The sequence below is a fragment of the Pleurodeles waltl genome, chromosome 9 (genome assembly GCF_031143425.1).
Source record: "Pleurodeles waltl isolate 20211129_DDA chromosome 9, aPleWal1.hap1.20221129, whole genome shotgun sequence".
Lineage (NCBI taxonomy): Eukaryota > Metazoa > Chordata > Amphibia > Caudata > Salamandridae > Pleurodeles > Pleurodeles waltl.
Genome location: NC_090448.1, coordinates 252,096,235 through 252,118,572, shown reverse-complemented (window position 1 = coordinate 252,118,572; position 22,338 = coordinate 252,096,235). Strand labels below are relative to the sequence as shown.

At 41.0% G+C, this 22,338-nt stretch overlaps 1 protein-coding gene across 2 annotated transcripts in view; it reads left to right on the top strand.

The window, feature by feature from the left end:
* The window catches only part of VGLL4 (vestigial like family member 4), a 304,444-nt gene extending 282,478 nt beyond the window's left edge, over positions 1-21,966 (top strand). For both annotated transcript variants that reach the window (XM_069206659.1, XM_069206658.1), the window contains 3 exons: positions 9,326-9,548; positions 13,818-13,941; positions 18,627-21,966. In XM_069206659.1, the coding sequence (XP_069062760.1) occupies positions 9,326-9,548; positions 13,818-13,941; positions 18,627-18,904 (625 nt within the window). In that variant the 3' untranslated portion in view covers positions 18,905-21,966. The remainder of the gene's footprint in view (positions 1-9,325; positions 9,549-13,817; positions 13,942-18,626) is intronic.
* The last annotated feature ends 372 nt before the right edge of the window (positions 21,967-22,338 follow it).

The window sequence follows — 22,338 nt, the reverse complement described above, 5'->3', positions numbered from 1 at the left end:
ACGAAATCTAATTCCACCTAAACCGAATTAGGCTTAGTTCTTTCTGATGTAGTAAATTGGGTATTGTGACATTGGTTAATAGTAATACCTGTTGAAAGTGTGAAGGTGTAAGCTGAATTAATCCTCTGGTTTTTTTGGGTGGGGGAGGGGGGTCCCCTGTAAGAACGTGCTTCATACATGCCAATGCAATAAAGTAAAATCAGTACATTAAGTAAGCTTCCTTATTGAAGGCAGACACGTGTCCTGTACGTCATGTGATGGCAGTATTACCAGCACTTTTATTCATTCAGTGTTTGTGTATGGTTGCAAAAGGGCTCTCTAGTTTTCCACAAGTTGTTCATTTAAAATTGTCGCTTTCTTACTCATCCACGAAACGTCAGGATTTTAAAAATGTTTAATCGTGACTCGAGACGTAGTGCATTATATGCAGCGTTAATGATTGGTTGTGGGTCCTCTTTGTAACAACCGGGCCTGACTGTGCACACTGCCCACTGGTGTAGTGCATGGTTGGTCCGAATGATAGGGAAGGTAGGTTGTTCTTGGTAACTAGTATGTTGGTTTAAAATATATATTGCAGTTGTGCTTTCGAGACAGATTTCCAGTTATCACATTTTCGCTTTACAAAACTTAGCATTATTTGTTTATCATCTCTAGTTCCTCAAGTGACCATCTGTCTTTAAATGCAAAATAAGTTCCCATTCACAGCTCCACTGTACACTCGTTGATAAATTGCAGGCAGGTGAACAGCAGCTCGTATTTTCTCGTTTGCGGGGAAAGCCCTCTCCGACAAATTCTAGCCCGTTGTATACAACCGCTGCTACTTCCCAGAGTGGTGTGTATGACGCAGAACTCTTACTTGTGTGTGTGTGTGTGTGTGCGCGCGTCACTAACAGTTTGTATCCGAATTAGGATTACGATTGGTACTATCATGCCCCGCCCCCTCCCCACACAAACACACACACACACGTTTCTCCAGGTACGCAAGGAAATCTAACAGATTCTGGGGGAACCTTTCGGTCTCTATCACCTGTTCTGAGGTAAGAAACGTAACATTGAGGGAGTAATACTGCACGCTGTAAATTACACACCGCAAGCTCCCACCCTTCTTAATTTTTAGGTCTTATCTACAGACGGATATAGCTGTCTAACAGAGACCTCATATTACAAATACAGTACCTACATAAATACATTTAAATAGTAGGAGAGTGGGCTTTTAGTCAGTGCCCTTCATCTGTTTGACATATCAAAGTTGAGACCTTTTAAAACTGATCTCTAGGAGATGATGTACTGGAGGGACCCCTAGCCCTGGTGAGAAGTGTGATCTTGGCCTTTCTGCAGGTCTGACTAAAAACGGGCAGCAATATCAGCCCCGCTGAGGCCATTTGCCATTTATTTGAGGTCATGGAGAGTTGAGGAATTTAGACCCCTCTTACCATGTGTTTGGGAGGCTTGGGATGGAGTAGAAAATTGTTTGGAGAATTTCAGTGACTTTTTTTCTGAACCCCTAGGATAAAAAGCTGATTGTTTCATTTTAGTCAACGACCTGCTTATAACCTTACTTAGAATAATACCAGGGGAGGGGTAGGTCATGACTAGTAGATGCATGGGCCTTATGCTCTGAAAGGCACTCTTGGGGACCAATGGGAGACTAAAGTGCGCTGATTTCTGCACTGCTCATCCTTGTAAGGCTCAACGTAGTACTGTGAGTAGCCAATGAAGCTCTGTGTTGCATCATCCTTCACGTTTTATTGTGGTTTCAAGTGAGAAATAGAGTTCGAATTTTGGGAGTTGCGTATTTGACAAAGTGCTAGAGGAAGGGAAGGGTGCGCTACAGGAAGTCAAGGGTGCGCTACAGGAAATGAACAGGCGATGTTTGGTTTTCTGCTAGGCTCAGCAGTAGATGGATTTTTCTCACAGGTTTTTACACGCCTCAACATTGAAATCGGTCTCGATATAACAGCATATGTTAAACTCCGGATATTTGTTTAGCGCAGCTCTATAGAGCAAGCGCCTTAATGAACTATATCAACAAGGAAAAGTCCCAAGCAAAGGGAAGCAGGTCATAACTTTCCAGTTGTCTTTGAAAGATATTCTGCTATTCGTGCTTTCGCACGAGGCAACGTTCGAAGTGTTCATTTAAACATTTTGGAGGAAACAAATTGATGCTTCTCTAGGGAATTTTGACTAGCCACCACCACCGCCTTTACATTCAAATCTCTCCTTAGAACTATTTTTTTAAACGAGGCAGTCCAAGAATTAAGAAGTTGGCTTCATAACGTTTTTTGCGGAATTTGCGTGCAATTGCGCGCTGGTGTGTTGTCAGTAGGATTTCAGCGCGCCAGGCTGATTTTATGGAGTCTGGTGCCCTCCACACCCTGAGCGTTAGTTTCAAATGTGAATTCACCTTTAGGAGAGTGCTACATTACAACATAACTACATTTTACGGAACCAATAGGTTAGTGTACTAATATATATGCATCACATTTATTTGGATCGAGCGCGCAAGCTCCCGGGCTGTTGTAATCTCTCTGTGGGCTTTTAACCATGCCCACTGTGCTGTTCATTCTTTGTTGCGCTTGTCTTAGATGCTTAATTTTTATTGTTGCGTTTTGTGAAATGTCCCTTCTTTGTGCGCTGAGTTCCCTCCCAGTCGATTTCACTAAGTGGACACTTTTGTTTGCCATCACACTAGTCACGCAGCGCAGCGTGTGATGGTCCCTCCTCTGGTTTCGGTTTGCCTTTTATCCCAGCTGCATCCTTTCTAGACATTCATGCAGGGAGCCAATAACTCTTGCGCCCAAGTTCGTGGCGGCCCTGGCGCTTTGAAATGTCTTGCTTATGTCAACTGTTATACTTTTCATTTTCAATTTATGTGGCAAGAAAAATCCAGTTAGGAATTTACAACACTAATAGCTCTAACTCGAGCAAACGCCAGACCCCATTGCATTGCAAATGCTTGTTAGTGCACTAGTGGTGTATACAGCGCTATGCAAATGCTGCTGTTTCTGAATTCTAGTGCTGCACCCATCTCACAGCCAGGGGGTGGATGGGGTACTTCAAGCCTCCAGTTAGTGAAGGCGTTTCTGTTTTCAAAAAGGATAATAAAACCAAAAATATGTAAACCACACGTCCACTTCGTTACGGATTTAAGGTATGAGAGCCAGTGAATGTATACAGTTCCTCTTTAGGTTACTTGCTCCTCTCTCTCTTTGGTCCAATGCTAATTGCATGACCTTGCCTAAATCTGCCTTTTCATCAGTTCGTTTGCTTAACTGGTGGCTGTTTTGTGGCCTTTGCCTTCTACCTAGTTGGAGATAAGTGCCAATAAAACGGTTCCAGTGAACCTTTGTGCTATATGAATGTCAGCCCTACCTGTCTGGGCCAAGGTAGTAGTGGCTGTTGCGGAAGACTAACTGCTGTTTTTGGAAATCAGTGGGTTTGGGTTGTGACACTTTCAGCATCTCGCTTTATATTTTGACATGGTGACCAGGAGGGTTGGATCCAGGCCATATGTTCATATCCACACAAGTTATGTTATCTTCTAAATATTTCTAAAGGGTGTGAATACCCGGAGGGGTCTTGACGCTACTCTGCTGAAAAAGTATGAGGGAGCTTACAGTTTCCCAAAGAACCATGTTTTTAATGCTTTCCTAAAAGACAGTAGGCTGGTCTTTGATTTGACATGCAGCGGTAAAGTATTTCATCCTTTGGCTGTACAAATAACAGAGCTTCTTCCGCCCCAGGAGGAGTGTTAGAACTTGGGGACTGTGGGTTTTTGTCCTCTGAAGACTGCAGTGTCCTGCCTGGACAGCACCATTTATAACAGGTTCTCAGGTAATCTGGGCCCATATTGTGCAGTGCTTTATAGGCTATACTTATAGGGCCTTGAAGATGATCCTTTGCCTGATAGGAAGCCAGTGTAGATTTCTAATGGCCTGAGAAGCACATTCAAATTTAGGGATACTTAATAGCTATTGTGCAGCAATGTTTTGTAAAGATTGAAGTTTGTTCACAAACTACTGTTGCATATTTAGATAGAGCCCATTACAAAAATCTATTTTGGAGAGCATTAAGGAAGTGACTACCGTTTTCTGAGACTCAGGAGAAAGGCAAGGACGTTTTTTTTTTCTTATTATCCTTAGTGTGTGAAAAAGAGGAGGAAGTAACAGCATTAACTTGATCACCATAGGTTAACTTATCAACTAACCCACCTAGATTTCTAGGCTTCCTGACAGGAGATATAAAAGTACTCAATTCCTGTGCCCACCAGGTTGGGGACCAGAAAGAAACATAATTCCCAAATAGCATTACCTCTGTCTTCTCTGAGTTTAATTTCAGGGAGTTAATATTTATCCAGTTGCTCACTGCCCTCATACAATTATGAAATCTGGTTCCAGTGTCATTGTCGCTACTTACAAGTGAGACAACAGTCTGTCGTGAGCATAAGAAGTAAGCGAGAATCTAAGTGATCTCATCAGATTGACCAGACAGGTAAAAAACATGTCGAACAACGTAGGCCTTAGAGAGGACCTCTGAGGGACCCTGCAAGGCAATAACAAGTGTTCTGACACATAATTAGTTGCACTGATTGTTCTCATCCAAGAACAAACGATCATAGCAGAGCCAAAGTGGCCCCTGTGACCCCTGATTATGTGGAGTCCATCAATCAGCAACTCATGATTGACCGTATCAAATGCTGCCAAAAAATCAAGTAGGACAAGGGCTTCTCTCCCCCACTGGTCAAGAGTTGCCCTCATCTCTTCCATTGTCATGATCAAGGAAGTTTCAGTGCTATGGCCACTTCTGAACCCAAACTGAGTTGAGTCCAGAAGATGATTTTTTTGGATGAAGGCAGCGATTGTTAGTTCATAGTCTTCTCCACAATCTTGGCCGCATCAAGAGATTGGGCGATAGCTACTGGGGTCCATAGGATTCGGATTTGGTTTTGTAATCAATAAGAGCTGTGAAGCTGTTTTCCATTGTTTAGGGAAGTAACCGCTCTAAAATATTCAGTTGAAAATATCTGTGAGATTAGAGGCAATTACCTCAGAAGCTAATTTGACCACTAAAGGGGGGGCAAGGATCATATGGCAAACCAGACTTTACATAGTTCATTTGCAATGTTACCTTCTTCTCAGTAAGAGCAGCAAATTCAATAAAGGTTTCTTTGTCCGGTCAGAGCAAAGAGGATTTGTTTTCCTCAGAGATGGATGTCTTATTGGAAGAGAACCTGTTATAAACTTATTCCACTTTATTTTGAAAAAAGTCTACATGAGTTTTGTAAAGAAATTGGCGGCTACTTGCCAAATTATTACTACGAATTGTGGCCAATTTGATTGCAGTCTGAAATAGTTCTTTTCCAGATTTTTTTGAAGCTTTAATCTTATGTGTAAAGTAGCGGGATTTTCTTTTTCTAGTAATGATTTGTAATCCGTCATACAATGCTTGTATTTTTCTTTCTCCAGAATTTTATGTTCCTTTCTCCAGTTACGTTCCTACCTTCTACAACATTGTTTCTGGGTTCTTAGATTATCTGTATACCATAGATGGTTTACTTCTATAGTGTCAAGTTACCATGACGGGGACCAAAGCAGTGACTGCTGCATTCAGCCAATTTGAATAATTTAACATTAATTGGGTTGAATCTTCTACCCTCTCGGGCTGAGATTGACTAAGCATCTGATTGAATTGATCTATGAATTTTATGCCAAGCGCAAGATGTATGAGGGCAAAGTTGAACTTTATTTGAGGGCCATCTTTGAGGAAGATTTATTTCAAACACTCCGTGATAAAGGTCTTATCATGTCGGAGGTAAAGTGTTTGTCACAGTTAGGAAATAATAATAATAATAATAATAATAATTATTATTATTATGATTAATAAAGATCCCATCCAGGGTATGGCCTCTTCTGCGCGTTGAGTCATCTACCACTTGAGAGAGTCCTAAACTAGACATGGTTTCAGTTTAAACCTCTGCGTCTGAGTATGAAAAGGCAGGTTAGCAGGCCCTGATAAGCCTGTGGTCGGAACCTGAGAAGGCGAAGGGACGTGTAGCACGAGATACTCGTCCAGACTACTTTGTGCTACACGTCCCTTCGCCTTCTCAGGTTCCGACCACAGGCTTATCAGGGCCTGCTAACCTGCCTTTTCATACTTGCCTAATTTCTTACTCAGCCACAATATTGTTAGGTCTACTTCTAGAAGTTACTACTGACGCTCCAAAGCCCACTCAACTGATCACGGGGCTCCCTCTAATACTTACCTCCGTTACGTACCATCCTGGCCGGACGGCCCAGCCTTGATAAAGTCACTGGTGTGACGAAACACGTGTTGGCTGTATCTCGCTGATGGCATAATGTTTTCTAGTATCTACAAATAAAAGACACCAGCTGCAAACAGGACTTGAGACTCCATTCAACTTTGCACCTCAGCAACATACTACCAGTCATTGGGGAGAATACAGGATTCCACTAATGTGCAAATGGCCCGAGGAAAAGGCATTCCAGGGGCCAGGTGGACGATACACTAATAATCCTTTAAAGGATTGGATTTTAGACACTTCTATGTTAAAGGATAGTGTTTCACATTCTGACGAGGGCACTGGTTGGAAAATGGCCAATATATTCTAATGATTTATAATAGCTTACTCACTACAACTTTTTTGTGGTCTATCTATAACTAGAATAACTGGGAGGGATTGCTACAACCATATCTGGGCCAGACGTAGGGTCGGCCCATGTCTCAATTACATATGCAAAATCTAGTCTGTTTATCTAAAAAGTCAGAAAATTCGAGTTTGTGTTTCATCAGAGATCTGGAATTGAGTAGGGCGCACAGGATTTTCTCAGCTCTAGTAGTATTTTTAGTGTGCAAGTGTGGGTTGTCTTAATTTCAAGCGTATTGTTGTCCTGTGTCTTACGGGCCACTATCAAGAAACCACATTCCTAACACGACACCTTAGAGGCTACAATGATGGGACATGGCACTATTCTAGCACCGCTGGTGTCCTTACCTGCTGTATTGAGGGCAAAAAGCTCTTCACTTGAATAACATTGTCCCTGTAAGGAATGTGAGCTGAAACCAGCAGGGGGACTGGTGTCCGGTGCAATCCAAGTGCGGACGGGCGCAGACATGCGTGTCTTTAGCGCACCATCAGCATGTCTGCTGCGCGCAGTCTGCTGATGTAAATAGCCAGCCATTCAAGGGGGCGTGGCAGGGATCCAGCACTTTCCAGCGCTTACATGCCTAAACAGGTGGGTAAATTAAAAGTAAAGCAGGGCCCAGCAACCTGTCAATCCTTCCACTGATATTGTGGAGAGAAACAAATTAAAGGTAGAAACAAATCATAAAAGCAAAATGAAAAATAAAATAACTCTTCCCAACATAGCACCACCCACATTAAGCTGGGGCCAAGTGGTTATCCTGAAAGCTTGGCATGGATTTGGCTAGCCATGCCACCCCAGACCCTGTGCCTCCTCTTCCGCACCCTTCCACGGCAGTTTGTTTTTCGACCCGGGTCTAAGATTACTCTTACATATTGGTGTTGGGGAGACAGGATATTTCAAATATTATTTATGCAAACACTGCCACTCATTGCTTACCTGTGAGTTTCCATGAGCCTTGAAACTAATCCGAAGGGCCGCTACTTTTGTAAATCATTTTTACAAATGCTTTTTTCCGTTTTCTGAGGGGCAAATAGAATAGAGGCAGATTTTCTAAGGACAATGGCTACTTTCTCAAGACCTATGTGGTGCAATTCGCCCTTTTTCCCGTGAGAATGTGTAGTTTCCAAATTTCTACTTTTATATAGCGCTGCAATCTCCTCACACTCGCCTATCAGTAACTCTCCCACTCTGATATGCTCATCTACAAACTCATTTCGGGAAATGCTATTATTGCATATTGATAGGTGCATAGATGTGGACTGGTGTGCAGATGTGTGGTAGGTAAGGTCGTTAAGCCCCGCTGCACCAGGGATTGTAAAACCATGAAAAAATATGTCTGTTGTATGCTATCTCTGTGTGCTTTCATTGTATAATCTCAAGCTCTTGAGTTCAGGACTCCTATAAAAAGATAAGCTAGGTCTCCATATCTCTAAAGAACCAGCTATAAAATATATGCTGTTCTACAGAATACACCGATCCTTAAAAATCTTATGTACGCTAAACCTTTTGTTCAGTTTTTTTGCATACTGAGAACTCTAGCCTTGGTACTTTGCATAAGCATGCTGCTTAAATGTACCATTATCACTATTCACTCGAATCTAATTAACACAAAATCTTAAGTCTTGAGAGCACCTTTAAAATTACGCAGTCCTCACTGTATTGTATTAGGAAAAAAAATCGAAAGAGAATGTCACTCTGCAGTCAAAACAGATTGTAGCATTTCTTAACCTTTGTGCTGCAATCATTACACGTTTAATTTGTGCAGCTTTGCGAGGTAAATTCAGCCCACGTAGCAATTTAGTGTTTATACACGGGGGAAATATTTTTTCTTGGTGCATAAAACTTAATGTGAAAGTGTGATTTTTATCTAACATTTCTGCTTGCAATAATCTACACCTTCACATTTCGCTGTGCACATATTTGTACGCTTGTGAGAACTCATGCATCCTCCGACAGTAACGTGATTATTTCTGGAAAGACCAGACAGAAGCACACACTAATCCTCACACACTAATCCTGAAATACATTCAGAAGTCCAGAATCATCTGAAATTAAGGCTATGGGAGTACAGTTAGGATATGTTTAAAGACTTCTTAATGTGAGAGACAGGTTCAGTTGTTTGTGTAGTTCGCGACACGTTTCAGGTGGTCACTGTTGCTGAGCTTGGCAGCGACCTAGTGGAACTATTGAGTTTTCCAAGGGTGCTTTAAAAACCCAAGCAACGCTCTAGAAAGTGGCATGTAGTTCTATACATGTGTTTTAAAACAAATGACTTTTTGATCATTCTCTAATTCCAAATGTGCCTCTTCCTTCTCTCACATGTATGAGCCAAAAGTGACTTGTAGAATCTGATTTACTGAATCAAAAGAGGGTACATCAGTGATATTCAGTCCTGTCTGGTGCTTGTGCTTTGACCAGTAGATCAATGTCTTAGTTAAGAACTGGTGATGGTACAGTTGACTTGGACCAAATTAACTTCTGCATCTTCTGGTTTGTCTACAGTACCGCTTATGAGACAAACCGGTCAATCCTGGTCAATGAATATCGTGACGTACAATGTTAGTCGCAGACAATAAACAGATGTACGACTTTGAAGTGTTTTAAGCTTCGAGTTTGCAAATATTGATTTTTATAAAATGTATATATTTTTTTTTTTAAAGAACCAAGGCTGCTAATGGGGATTATCGGAAAGACCCCCGAGACAGAAGCCGCAGTCCCATAGAGAGAGCTGTAGCACCAACCATGAGCCTTCACGCAAATCACTTGTACACTTCGATCCCCAGCCTGACTATGGATCAACCTCTAGCACTGACCAAAAACAGCATGGACGCAGCTCGAGCCATGGGCATCATCCCTGCACTGAGTCCGATGGAAAGGCAACAGGTAATGTGGCTCTATGATAATGAAGCAAGATTACCGACTGTGTTATGACGGTGATAGGTGTTAATGCTGACTAAGATGGAAACCTAAGAGTTCCAGAGTTTGGGTTTTTTAGATGATACCTGCAATATTTGCCATCCCGGACTCCACTTATGCCTCAAAAAGCTGTAAAGCTGTGAAAGGATTACCTCACCGATTTTTTCATGAAGTTTCTAAATGAGGGCTTTCATATTTTCTACTTCCTTTATGTTTCAGCAAACTTTCTTGTTGTAATTTACCACCAGTTTATTGTTTTTATGAAATCACTCAAACTCCTAATGTTATGTCTCCTCCATAACGCTTCACAGTTTATCTGCTCTGACTGCACTAAGCTAACCAGGGGTTGTCCGTCATGGTCGCTTAATAAGCACTAATCTGTTGATCTTGTTTTTTGTGTGTGATTTTTTGTTGTTGTGTGATCTTGGCCCCTGGGGAAGGGAGCGGGTGGGCAGTAAATACTGTTGGAGGACCTTCTACATTGCATTTCAGGATGCGCTACAAACTGTCACAAAATATGAAAGTCAACTACTTTTGTATGTTGTGTGTCTGCTGTAGATGTTTTTTAGCTGGTTGCTATCCGTTCTATTATCTATATTTGTGTAGCGCACTTGCTTTGTCCTCTTGCTTTCAGAGTATGAATTCCCTTTCCGCCTGTAGGATTAACACTTACAGAAGTCAAGGTTGTCTAGTGGTGTGGTGTTTAATTTGGAGACATCTTTCTGTTGTATTTTATAATGGGACGAATAGATAACATTTGAAAAGTTCTAGTCGAGGTGGCTTTGCCTTACTCTGAGAAGCCTTCTTGTTCTGCCATATATGGTGAGAAGCTGTTCCGTCTAGGTTTATTGCAATGTCAAGCTTTGATTCCAGTCTGGTATGGGTGGAATTCTTTTTGTGGCCCTTCTAATTATTTTTTAGACTGAACCCTTATTGACCATAACAGAAACGTGAAAAAGTTTTTTTTTTTTTTTTTTTTATTTTTTTTTTTATCATGTTAAGTGTCTCTGGGCGGCTGGATATTATGTATGTTGTTGCAGCTTTTCATTCTGTAAGGCACTTTAGTGTTTTGTCTTGTGAACTAAAATAGCCACGTAAGCCATTATAATTATTTTTAAAATGTATTATGGTAGTATAAGTTAGTTGAGGGTTTCTTAATTGCTTGTGGTGCTGCCGACATGTTGAGTCTGAAAATCAGTGTTTTTTCCTGACCGATAATCTGTGTTCATACCTTATTAATTCCACCCTCCGAATGCATTGTGTAGTGTTTACAAAACGCACCGTATATTAATGAGTTTAAGTACAAGGCATTGCTTAGATGTTTCTTGCCTTTTGGATGTGGGAAGAAGCACTGGAAGGCTTAGTAGTTAACAGCGTGAGGATCACTGCCCAGTACTGTGTGTGCAGCCGGAGTTTCCATTAAGACTAGCTCCTATCCCTGAATGTGTCTATGTGAAAATGATGGCTGCCACTGTTGCTGTTCTCAGAAAGCTGGAAAGTGCATTCTATCTTGTCGGGAAGAAAGGAGACTGTCACCAGATATGTCTGGGTGAGTCTGAATAAGAGACGGCCCTAAAGGTGTGGGTTTGGATGACACCCTGTTCTTGGCGTTTTTGAGTGTGATAGAACAGATTATGTTTTGCATCTTTCGAGATTAATTGGTGTTGGAGTTCTGAGCCTGCAACATGCTGCCTCTACCAGGCAGGCACTATTCCACCCCTGGTAAGTGCGGCAAGATGAGAAAGTTGTCATTGTGGTGAGCTCAAGGAGCTATGGCTCTTTTAAGGACAGGCAGGACTTAGGGGACCAAATGCCTGTCCAGCCTAGCCATTGTTACGTCACCTGCAGATGTTCCCTAGAGCCACTTGGAAATACTGGTGATGAAAATGAGGGGCCTGGCACCTGAGCCTTAAACTCAAAGAATCGACGATAGAACAAAGTGGGCAAAGAAATGTCATAACTTCTAGCTTTGGTGGAAGAGATGGGTTAATAGGTGGAATAATTGACCAGCAAATAGGTCCTGCCCCAGACTGGGCTGGCTCAAATTATAGCTATTTTGGTGGACCCTCAGAGGAATCAGGTGGGAAAGGACCTTATACATGCTTTCATTGCTAGTGCTTGTCTCTGTGCATATTGTACACTAGCCTGACAGAAGCAGGTAGACACTCTTGAGTTACTACTTGTGTCTATAGCCCCTCAGTCTCTCTTTGAGAAACTGAGACCACAAAAGGGGGTGTGTGTGGGGGGGGGGGGGGGTGTGTGCAATTTCGTACCTTGAATCGGTGAACTTTGATTTATGCTTCCAGTATGGTTGGCATATGTTCACTGTATGTAGCTCAGCTTTCCAGACTGGGTCTATAATTTGATCAGCTTTTCCCTGTAGCCAGCAAGATGGCTTACCGATGCCCTCTCTATAAGGAACCCGCTGTTGTGAGTGTGTAGGTATATGGTGTAAATTAGCTGGGTTCTGGACCCCAGTAAACGGGAGGAATCACATGTACATGATAAGTTAAGACATACTTGCTATTCCTACATACACATGAGGGTGACCCATGAGCATGTTTCAGCTACACTTCAAACTCGCATGCCATCTCTGGGACTGGTGAGTACCATAAACTGACATGCTGCTCGAGGTGACTGTGTGCCCATGAAAGAGAAACCATTGAATCAGCAGTGTTGCATGATCAGGAATGTTTAGTTGAATTGGTTTCAGTAGAGGAAATTCGCATAATACTAAGAGGACTGTCCTGTTGGGTTCTGTGAGAAAGTATTTTGCTCACCTATAAGTTGTAGAACTAGATGATGGGAGGTCTTTTGCACCCTGTAGCTCCTCTCTACAGTGACTTTTTCGTTTGGCTTTCTGTTCTATAATTTGAGTCCATTTCGCTGTGCAAATCATGTCTCTTGTGTTGGCCCTTCTTTTTATGAATTTTTGATGTAGAGTGCTAAAGTCTAATTTTTAGGTCAAGCTTAGGGTCAGCTTTGGTAGTTCTGCCAGCCACATGTTTGCCAAAAAACTATAATAAAATGCATACACATATGCATAAATAAACTAGCTTTTGGTCAGCCATCTTCATCCATTGATCTATTAATTTCTCATTCGAATTGTGCTTCCACCTGCTACAGCATGAAGCAGTGAGTGAGCCAACCACATCCACTGGCTATCTTCTACAGTCAGTGATGACATTTTGCCTGATAGCTTGTGGGCAGTGACATGGAAACGATTGCACTTAAGTGTGAAGGCTGCTGGGACTCACCTATATATATATATATATATATTTTTTTTTTTTTTTTTTTTTTTATATTTGCACATTTTTTCATGTTGCCTGTTTGCAAAAATAATTATTAAATAAAATGCTGCACACTTGAAAAGGCCAGACCCATTGGCTTTGTCAGTTGTTTTTTTTTTTTCTCAATTGGAGACAAGAAAATTTGAAACCTCAAGAACCCATTAGTCTTACATAAAAACACAGGACTGAAAATGTTATGTCCTAGAGATCCAGAGTGGTCTACCCCCTCCATGTAAGTAGACTCTGTCATCCACCTAAGAAATCAGTTCCGAAACTGTTTACAAAAAGTATGTATCCACTGTTAGCCGGTACTTTATTCCATCCTTACTGGCAGTAACTTCATCACCCCTCAGTTCTGATGTCCTTTGATCATGCCAGAGTTTTCATTAATTGATCTTTTAATCCTGATTGCGCCATCCTAAAACCGGTTGGAACTTACAGAAACGCTTTATCTCGAGATGAGACACTTGCTGGAATGGCCCTATTGTTCCTATAAATAGAGAAGAGACACTTGCTGGAATGGCCCTATTATTCCTATAAATAGAGAAGAGACACTTGCTGGAATGCCCCTTTTGTTCCTATAAATAGAGGAACTCACATTTGTTTGAACAGCAAAACACAAGAGCGATTTTCCAAATTGCTTTGGAATCCTTGTTGAGGCGAGGACATCAGACTTTCCATTTCAGTTTCTGTAATCACTTATGTCTCATAATCTGTGTGGGTGCATTAGGCTTGCTTAATTGTTGTTAAAGTGGAGTTATTGTGTGAAAGGATCACTTTTGCAAGAGGCATAATCCAGAACACAGTGTGCCGAGTCTTCTCATTTAGTACATTATACTACACCAGTACTGACATGTGAGGAACTGCAAGATGTCAGGAGTCTGTGTTTTCCCTTTTGTGCATTGCAGAACAGCAAATGTTTTACATATACTTTGTTTTCTTGCAGAACCGTCCTTCTGTAATTACATGTGCCTCAGCGAGCAACCGCAACTGTAATCTCTCTCACTGTCCCGTAGCCCACAGTGGGTGTGGTTCAGCTTTGCCAGCCAATTACAGGAGGCCTTCCAACAGTAAGTTATGCAGTGATTGGTCTGGGATCAGTTGATGTTTAGTGTCATTGTACATGTTCTGTGTTGGCGTCCTAGGGTTGAAAGGGCATTGACATTATTTTTTTAACCGTGTGTTGGAGAATCCATTGCCAAATTGTGAAGATTTCTAAGCGAAGGTTGAGCAACGAGAGTGGAGTTGATGCTTAATGTTAGACCTTCTCTTGTCAAGATGTTAGGAGAAAATGCTCACTGCAGCCACAAAGCTTTGTTAGTCTTCACCATCTAAGCTTAGGCACACTAGTCCGAGAGTCGTTAAAGGGTGGGATTGTGTGTGGTTTAGGTGCAGGTATATATCGAGATTGCTCTTCTCCAAAACATGTGGCCTCAAAATTTGTAAAGGACTGTGGGCGACCACTTGCTTACCGAATGTGACTCAAGATGAGGCTGATCCAATCCACTTCATATGGAAGAAATGATGATCAATCGAGGGTCAATTTATGGTTGAGTAATTTGCTGAAATGCTTGCCTTTGATGTGGCTACACCGAGGGATTGGATTCTATTGGTTAATTAATATGGGTGAGAACATAGCTATACCGTGGATTCCTGCCTTTGAGTGTTAGGATGTTAAGAGGCAAAGCAATAAGTAGAGTAACAAGGTCCTTAAATATTATTTAGAAGGCCCTTCCTTCGTGCTGGGCACTAGGTTATAAACAGGATATAATCTCTTTTGGAACTAGAGGTGCTCTTTCACTTCAACCCACTGCAGTTGAAGATGATGCAAAATAGATAAATTGTAGCGTGTCACACAAAACGAGATGCACAGTGCCCAATGGAAAGTTGTAGTGTGGTGGCAGACGGAGAGGCTAGTAAGCATGCCAGAACCTTGGTGACTACCAAAAGGTCCTACCCCTTGTAGATGCATATAAGTAGTGGTAGGGTAGCCGGAGATTGTGCATTAGTAATGATGCCACAACAGCACTATTGAACATTATCTGCCCAGAGGGAGGCAATAGCTTGGAAGTGACATAGGGAAGGGAGGTAGTTAGGATTAGGAAAAAAAAAGTTATAGGATAAGATGCCAACGGTTAGCTGGTTCTTAAGTGAGTTGTTGTGTAATTGATTCATTTAAGCAGGAAGCGAGTGGTCCTGTCGGCAGGACGTTCTTGAACTAGCACCCCAGTGGCGTTACTGAGACACCAGTTTCTTCTATAAGTGCTCCAGGCATTTACCTGATCTTCACTTTATTAAAACATCAGTTGATCACCTTTTCTAGTGCTGAAAACCGAATTTGCCCCATAGGTCCACTGACCACTAACGAGGCTAATGTCATTTTCTTTACATGAGTTTGGGCCCAAGCTGAACATCCAGTGGGAAGGAAGTAGTATTGATAGGGGGTAACAACAAACCCTATTTAAAAACCCGATACCTAGCCACGGTAGGACAATAATTTAGTATGTATCCATGAAGAATTGTATTAGTGGGGAGTAATTGCTGTACCTAACTGCTTTATATTTGATAAGGTTAATCATAGACCCACTAGTCTTTAAGCCTTTAGTTCGCTTGCTAGAATTGTAGCACAGAAAGGTTCATGGAGGAGTCTCACATTTAAAATTGTTGATAATGTTTATTTTTTTAGGTATTCGTTTTTATTAAATATTTGAACAAATTGCCTTTAAACACAAAACTTTGTTGTACCTCCTCGCAAACTGTGTACTTGTGTATAACTGGAAAATCATCTTTCAGAAGACTTATATTTGTTTTTCTTAAAAATACAGTAAATTTGCAAATACAGCAGCTTGCAGCTAATGTAAAGCATTTTTATTACTGCAGACTACACTTTTCTCCGTTTCATCTGGAGCCCCAGGCAGCATTTTATTACTGTTAACTTTGGAACACCCAGTATGGTTCTGTACCTGCTGCCATTTTCTTCGCTCTTTCTGTACAAATGTTTTCTATTTGTTAAAGAGGTGAAGTTGGTTAGTTTTCAAATGCTTCCTGTAATTTTGCATGTCTTTTGGCAAGCAGTTCTGTTTATCTTCTGTCTCCATTGTAGCCATTGTAGAAGCCATAACGGAGAATAGACTGCCGCTTCCCTTTCCACTCCCTGGAAACAGATGCACACACAGCTAAACGCGCCTCTGTTGAATGGGGCGGCACTGCGCGAATTAAACCTCAGATTGCTTCTTTGCCACTGTAATTCTCCCATTGCTGTTGCCCAGAGGCTTGCCTTTTGCTAGCAAAGTTATATCTTTGAAAGCCAAGCAGGCAAATTAGATAATATTCGAAATCGACATTTTACGCTTTACAGTGTTATGTTGCTTTGACGTCAAAGAAATGATCCAGTGATCTACTAAATATGTTTGTTTGGATGTACGGAGACTGACTGAAGAGGAGAAATGTGTTTCAGTGCTGTTAACAGCAGTAGACAACACGGAGAGCTGTTTACACAGCTGGAAACCTGTTACAGAGCAGAGGCCTCCTAGTGTAACCAAAGATTTCAGTCCTGCTTCCTATTTTACAACTAAGGTTGCTCCAAAGATGAGTCACCCTTGCTTGTTTCTGGGAAAGATTTCAAAACCCACGGACCCACAGTTTTCCCTTTTACCAAATAGAAGGTTTGGATCAGTGGGCTAGTCACATATCCTTGACAAAAATCAGAAACTTTGCAGAGATGCAAGCATACACCTGGACCAGCCAAAAACATCCCCCGTCACCAGACTTGAATGGAATAAAGGGGTCTAGCGCTAATCATAGGCATGGCGCAACAAAACAGATCTCTAAAGGTGAAACTTGAGGTGTGAGAGACCCACCACAAAGGGCACACATGTGGATTTCCCTGGAAGCACCCACAAACCGGAAGCAATATCCTTTTTCCTGAAAATGAAGGAGGATGGGTGGGGTCAAGAAGGAAGGTCGAGAAAAGCGAGGAGATGCGGAGCATGTCAATGTCAGTTGTCCCTAAAAACAAAACCTTTTCAGTGTAAAAATGTGCTTTGCCAGCCGCCCATTGGCGATAATTACACAAAGGTTTGTATTAAGAAATTTCTCTCAAGCCCAAAAAAATATCAAAATGTGATGTGCCCCTTTTTAACATTTTTTGTAAAATTTTAAGTCACGAGGGTAATAGTAGTAGGCTGAAAACTTTCAGTATTCTCAGGAGGACCTTAATAATCCTAATGCCTTAGTCCCCAGCGGAATAATTTGCTGACTTTCCAGCTAGTTGCAGACTGTTGTATCAGCAGGCTGATTACATGATGACAAAACCAATCATATTGTGAACTGCCCTGACTGTCATACGAAGGGTGCTTTTGTAAAGATTGAACATTTGTGGGTTTTCAATTGGTGTTACCCAGATATAATGCCCAACTCTTCACAAATAAATCCGCAAAGCATAGAAATTACAAAACTTTCTCTTGGAGACGTTTTATCTTCTAACCCTCAATTGAAAGAGGGTACCGTGTAATTACTACAACACATACTCCGATTATGAGACATTTACAAGTTCAGAGGGAGAGGATTTACAGACCCGCCACATTTAAGTGAACATGGGCAGCGGTATGATGGCTCTAGACCTAAGAAGAGTAAGAAGACTGAGCAGTTGTCTTGCTAAAGGAGTTGAAATCTCCTGTGATGACTGCCAGGAAGCTGAAGAGGCCAGTACCCACATCTAGTCAGGCATGCAGACATCAGAGTCCACTCAGAAGAAGATGCATTCCTCTTTTTATAGCGACTCCTGCTCCTGAGCAGAATTAGTCTTTGTTTTTTTAACCTTTTTTGGCGCAATCAACAGGTTGTGGTGTAGTAATCAACATGTGTGCTCTCCAGTGTTACATTTCCACATCCTCCATTCCCTATTTTTTTCCTCCAGGTCTGAGGTTAAAGTATAGGGTATGTCTGTAGTCAAGACAAGGAAGGCACACAGAACTTTTGTGGCTCCTCCTTAATTCTCCTGAACTGGGAGGAATTTAGCACATGCAAATATAAACATCACCTTATGTCACGTGGTCTGAGGAGGTGAAATATTAGCACCAATGCGAGTGAAAAGGGATGAAATAAGGTCTATTCCTTTGTTAATTTGTAAGAGCATCTCCATCATCTGCGCTTCTGTGACTTGGGAGAAAATGTGCATTTACATACTAGCTTGTTTGTGAGTGGCACAGTATATGATTGTGTTTTGGGATGAAGGCACTGTTGAAAAGAATATAAAGGGGCAGCTCTCTTCCTTGTGCGCCTTTGTGACTGCATTTGTGCTAAAACAGTCAGTGCTTCAGCCTCAGAGAGGGCCAAGGCTACTGTTGGAAAACTATCAGAAAATAGCCCGGAATATAGAGTAGAAACCTCAAGTACTGCAGCGGATGGCCTTTGAAAGGTTTGTTTACAAACCTAGTCGGAGCCGTATAATTTGGACGAAGAATTATCCGACCAAAATTAATGTCAATGTTGGTCTTCTTTGTGTTTGAGTGTTCTAGTAGCACAGAGATTGTTTTGATGATAAAGTGTGTGTTGGCTTGAACCAAAGCCGCCTCTACAACGAGCGGTTTAGAGCTCCTCCAATGAAATATTTGAAAGTTCCCAGTTAAGGTTTATATTTTGAGGTTATTAGCTATATTTCTCCATCGTGCTGGATACCAGCAAAGTTACAGCTGTAAAGATATAAGAGGAATTGTGACATGACCTAATGATTTATATTTCTTTCCCTTTCTAGCTAACACCGCTTGTGATCCAGTCATAGAAGAACATTTCCGTAGAAGTCTCGGCAAGAACTATAAGGAGCCCGAGCCAGTCACTAATTCTGTGTCCATCACGGGATCCGTCGATGACCACTTCGCCAAGGCACTAGGAGACACGTGGCTTCAGATCAAGGCAGCAAAAGATGGGGTGTCTAGCAGCCCTGAGTCTGCATCGAGAAGGGGTCAGCCTTCTCCATCCTCGCACATGGTCAACCATAATCACACCACCAATCATTCATCAGTTGTCTCGTAGAAAGAGGACAATGAAAAATCCGTCATCAGGAAAGAAGTCAGTTTGCATGGTGTGACCGAGCTTTGTGAACAGTGCTTAAAAAGGATAGGCTAGGAGGGAGAGGAGTTTTTCAGAACACAGTCTATATGTGTACTTGCTTGCCATTTGTTTAGGGTGCCCTTAAAACACAATAGCAGGAACTATTTTGTTATTGGTTATGACATAGCATCCGAGCTCCCTGCCTCAGTTACCAAAGAGACCTCTGATGCAAATTTGCTGCCTTTTTTTAGAACTATCCCCAACAACAAACCACCACACACGCTTACTGTACGAAAAGCCATTGCAACAATTGGTTGACCGAAATACTTCTTGCTTCTACCAGCTTCTTGAGACTAGGATTTGTGTGATTTGCTTCCATTGCTATTTTTTCTGTTGAGTAATTTTGTATGTATATACTTGAAAAGAACTGTCAAGTCTGATTTGCACTATTGGGGGAGGATTAAAGTTGCTTGACAACTTTTAGCAAGATGCTAATATTCTGAGGGAAACTGCTGAATTTTAGGGGGTTTATGGATGACATTTGTATCCTTTCTGTGAGAAAAAAGGCAAAAAAAGCTTTGGAAGGGGAAGTCTCGTGCCGGTTATAGGTCTTTCTCTGCAGATATCAGGTGCTTGCAACTGGACTCTACATGTCTCATACCACGGGCATTTAAACTTCTCTAAACACAACGCAGGTTGTTAGCATATAGCTGCGGTTGGATTGATCAATAGTGCTTTTGCATGTTTTCCAAAAATAGCTGGTATCTATTAATGTATAGGTATATGGAACATAGTGCATATTAGCTTCTCTTCAGAATTAGTTTATTTTTGTCAGTATCGGTCCTAGATATACTTACTGCTGGTACAGTTGTACTCTAATATTTGTATTTTGATACTCACTCTTGTAGGAGCCAGCAACAGAGAACAGCCTCCGGATAGGCACCGTAAATTAAGCAGTGTAGACTATATGATAGTGTGTGGTATAGGATGCTAGGCCTTTGCGCATGATGGAATCATCATCATCATCTTAACCTGAAATCGCTTCCTAAAACATTGAAAGTCTTTGATATCAACTGAAAAAACTGCCACCTTTCAGTATCCTGATGGAGAAGCAGGGCGTTAGCTTGTTTGTTTTCTCTTTTTAAGTTCGATCAAAAGCCTATGTCAAGGCAGCATACATTCCTCCATTAGAAATCTGTATACAGGTGTTAATGCATTTATTATCATTTGCTAGCAGTAGGGTCTAGCTAGAAGCAAAATAAAAGCAGACGCTCCAAAAAAAGCTGTTAAGCTAAAGGGCTTTTCATCATACCCATGTCAGTTTGTTACATGCGACACACATACATTCCAGTATCCAATCACCATTTTATACAGGAGTTGCAAACCGAGACGTCAGCTGGGATTCTGAACACTACACAGGGTGTAGTGCTCTCCCTCAGAGGTTGTGCAATTCTGTTACAGCAGCCCACCGAAAAAATAAAAATATGGTCAAAATGTAATTATCACTGTTACAGCATTAAACTATATTTTATTTGTGATCGCGTGATAGCCCATGTCACTAGCTAAAACTGGAGTGTCTTTTTTTTTTTTTTTAATTTACATTTTTTTATATGTATATATACTGGGTCATCTGACGAGACTGGTTAAATGTAGGAAGTTATAGATGCTAGTCGGACAAGGGCGGGAAATGTGATGTATTGTGGTCTACATTACAGTATTGGGTCCATTGTGGCTTACATAATGTTAAGCTTTCTAATTTGGAATGGTGCAGGGTTGGGCAAAAGAAAAGCAGTCTTAGTGTTGAGTGGGCGGCTGCTTTGACAGAACAAACAGGAAACAAATTTCCTTCCCAGTTTCACACATTTCACTACCATCTTACTGGGTAGTCATTGCTTATCTGCTTTGGCATTCAGTATCCTACTCTCTGTAGGAAAGTCATTTGAAAGAACACTTTTTTTTATATAGGTAACTTTAAGACCATCGTTACGCTGTGCGTAAAGAATGTACAGAGAAATTTGTAGGTATTTTTTTGAGGAACAATTAATTTGTTAATGATATGTAGCTATTTAATTTACCCCTTTTCCTTAATTGTAATCATTCGTTTTTTGTTTGAAGAAAAAAGTTGATCTTTTTTTGTTGTTGTAGAATTTGTCTGTAATACAGTTTAAAAAAAAAAAGTGCAGGAACACAGTTATTCTAGGAGAACACTGCATTAGCGTTAATAGCCACTAGTTTGTCATTGCTACAGGCTACTGAGCATTGTAAAAGTAAAATATTAACACTGTAGAGGGGCTCTGTTGATGATGCGATTTCTGTTGGGCGCGTTTCCTTATTGACAAAAAATGTTTTCAAAAATGTTTAATAAACTGTGTTTATTTGTGTCTGAGATGATAATATAATATTGGAGTGAAGTGCTGAAAGCACTACTAAAAAACAGTGTACATCTCAAATCAGTCGTCGTGTGCCATTTAGTAGAATTTTAGTGCACGTTATTAAATAAAGGAACACGGCCCAACATAGAGTATTCTGTCACCCTCTCGTTATTTATAAAATTTGTTTTTTGAAAAAAAAAATCTTTAAAAAAGAAACTAAATCCGTGTATTTTTGTTGTAATCTCAACTGGTTCGAATACTTTGTTGTGGTTTATATTGTGTGCCAAACTGCGCCTTTTTGGCATGGGAATGTCATAGGATGCGTGCAGTTTACCGGTGTGAGGTTCGGCTCTTTCAAGCCTTACTGCGCTGATCGCTTTCTGGTGCGCAGCGAGAAACCCTATTTTGCGCGTTGTTAGCGCCTAATGTTTCCATAATTTGTGGAAAAACAAAATCCGGAAACTACCAGTTTAAATAACACTGAAGTTTCTTCAGAGTGGAACCTTCTACAGTGCATTTTGAAATATTTTCTGTGTTTGTAAATCTGTAATATACCATTCTTTTGTGGCCTTGTTTCACCTGAAAAAATAACGAAAAAAAGGTTTGGCAGGCCATCTTTTTTTGTACTTAAAAGTAGCCTTAAAGAACAATAAAGTGCTCTTAAACCACAAATGTGTGTTTGTTTTCTCTAACAAGTTAAAAACCTATCCAACAAGCACTGCCAAAGCCAGGAGGTCAGTCTTGGATTACCTAGAACATTGATGATGTGATTAGTGTTTATTCCAGGATCATTTATTATACAAAAAAATCATGAATGTGGCATTTACAAGGCATGCAGTGAAGGTTATATCACAACATCATTGACGATAGAAGAAGGAAGCGCACAAATATTATGGACTGTTAAAGGAATTCTGCTATACTCAACAAGTATATTGTTAAAAACCATTTAAACTTGCTCTAAGCAAACATTGGAAAGCAAAACATTAAAATGCTTTGCAATTCAGCTTCTAAACACCTACCTAAAATTCGCTTTGCAAAAAAACA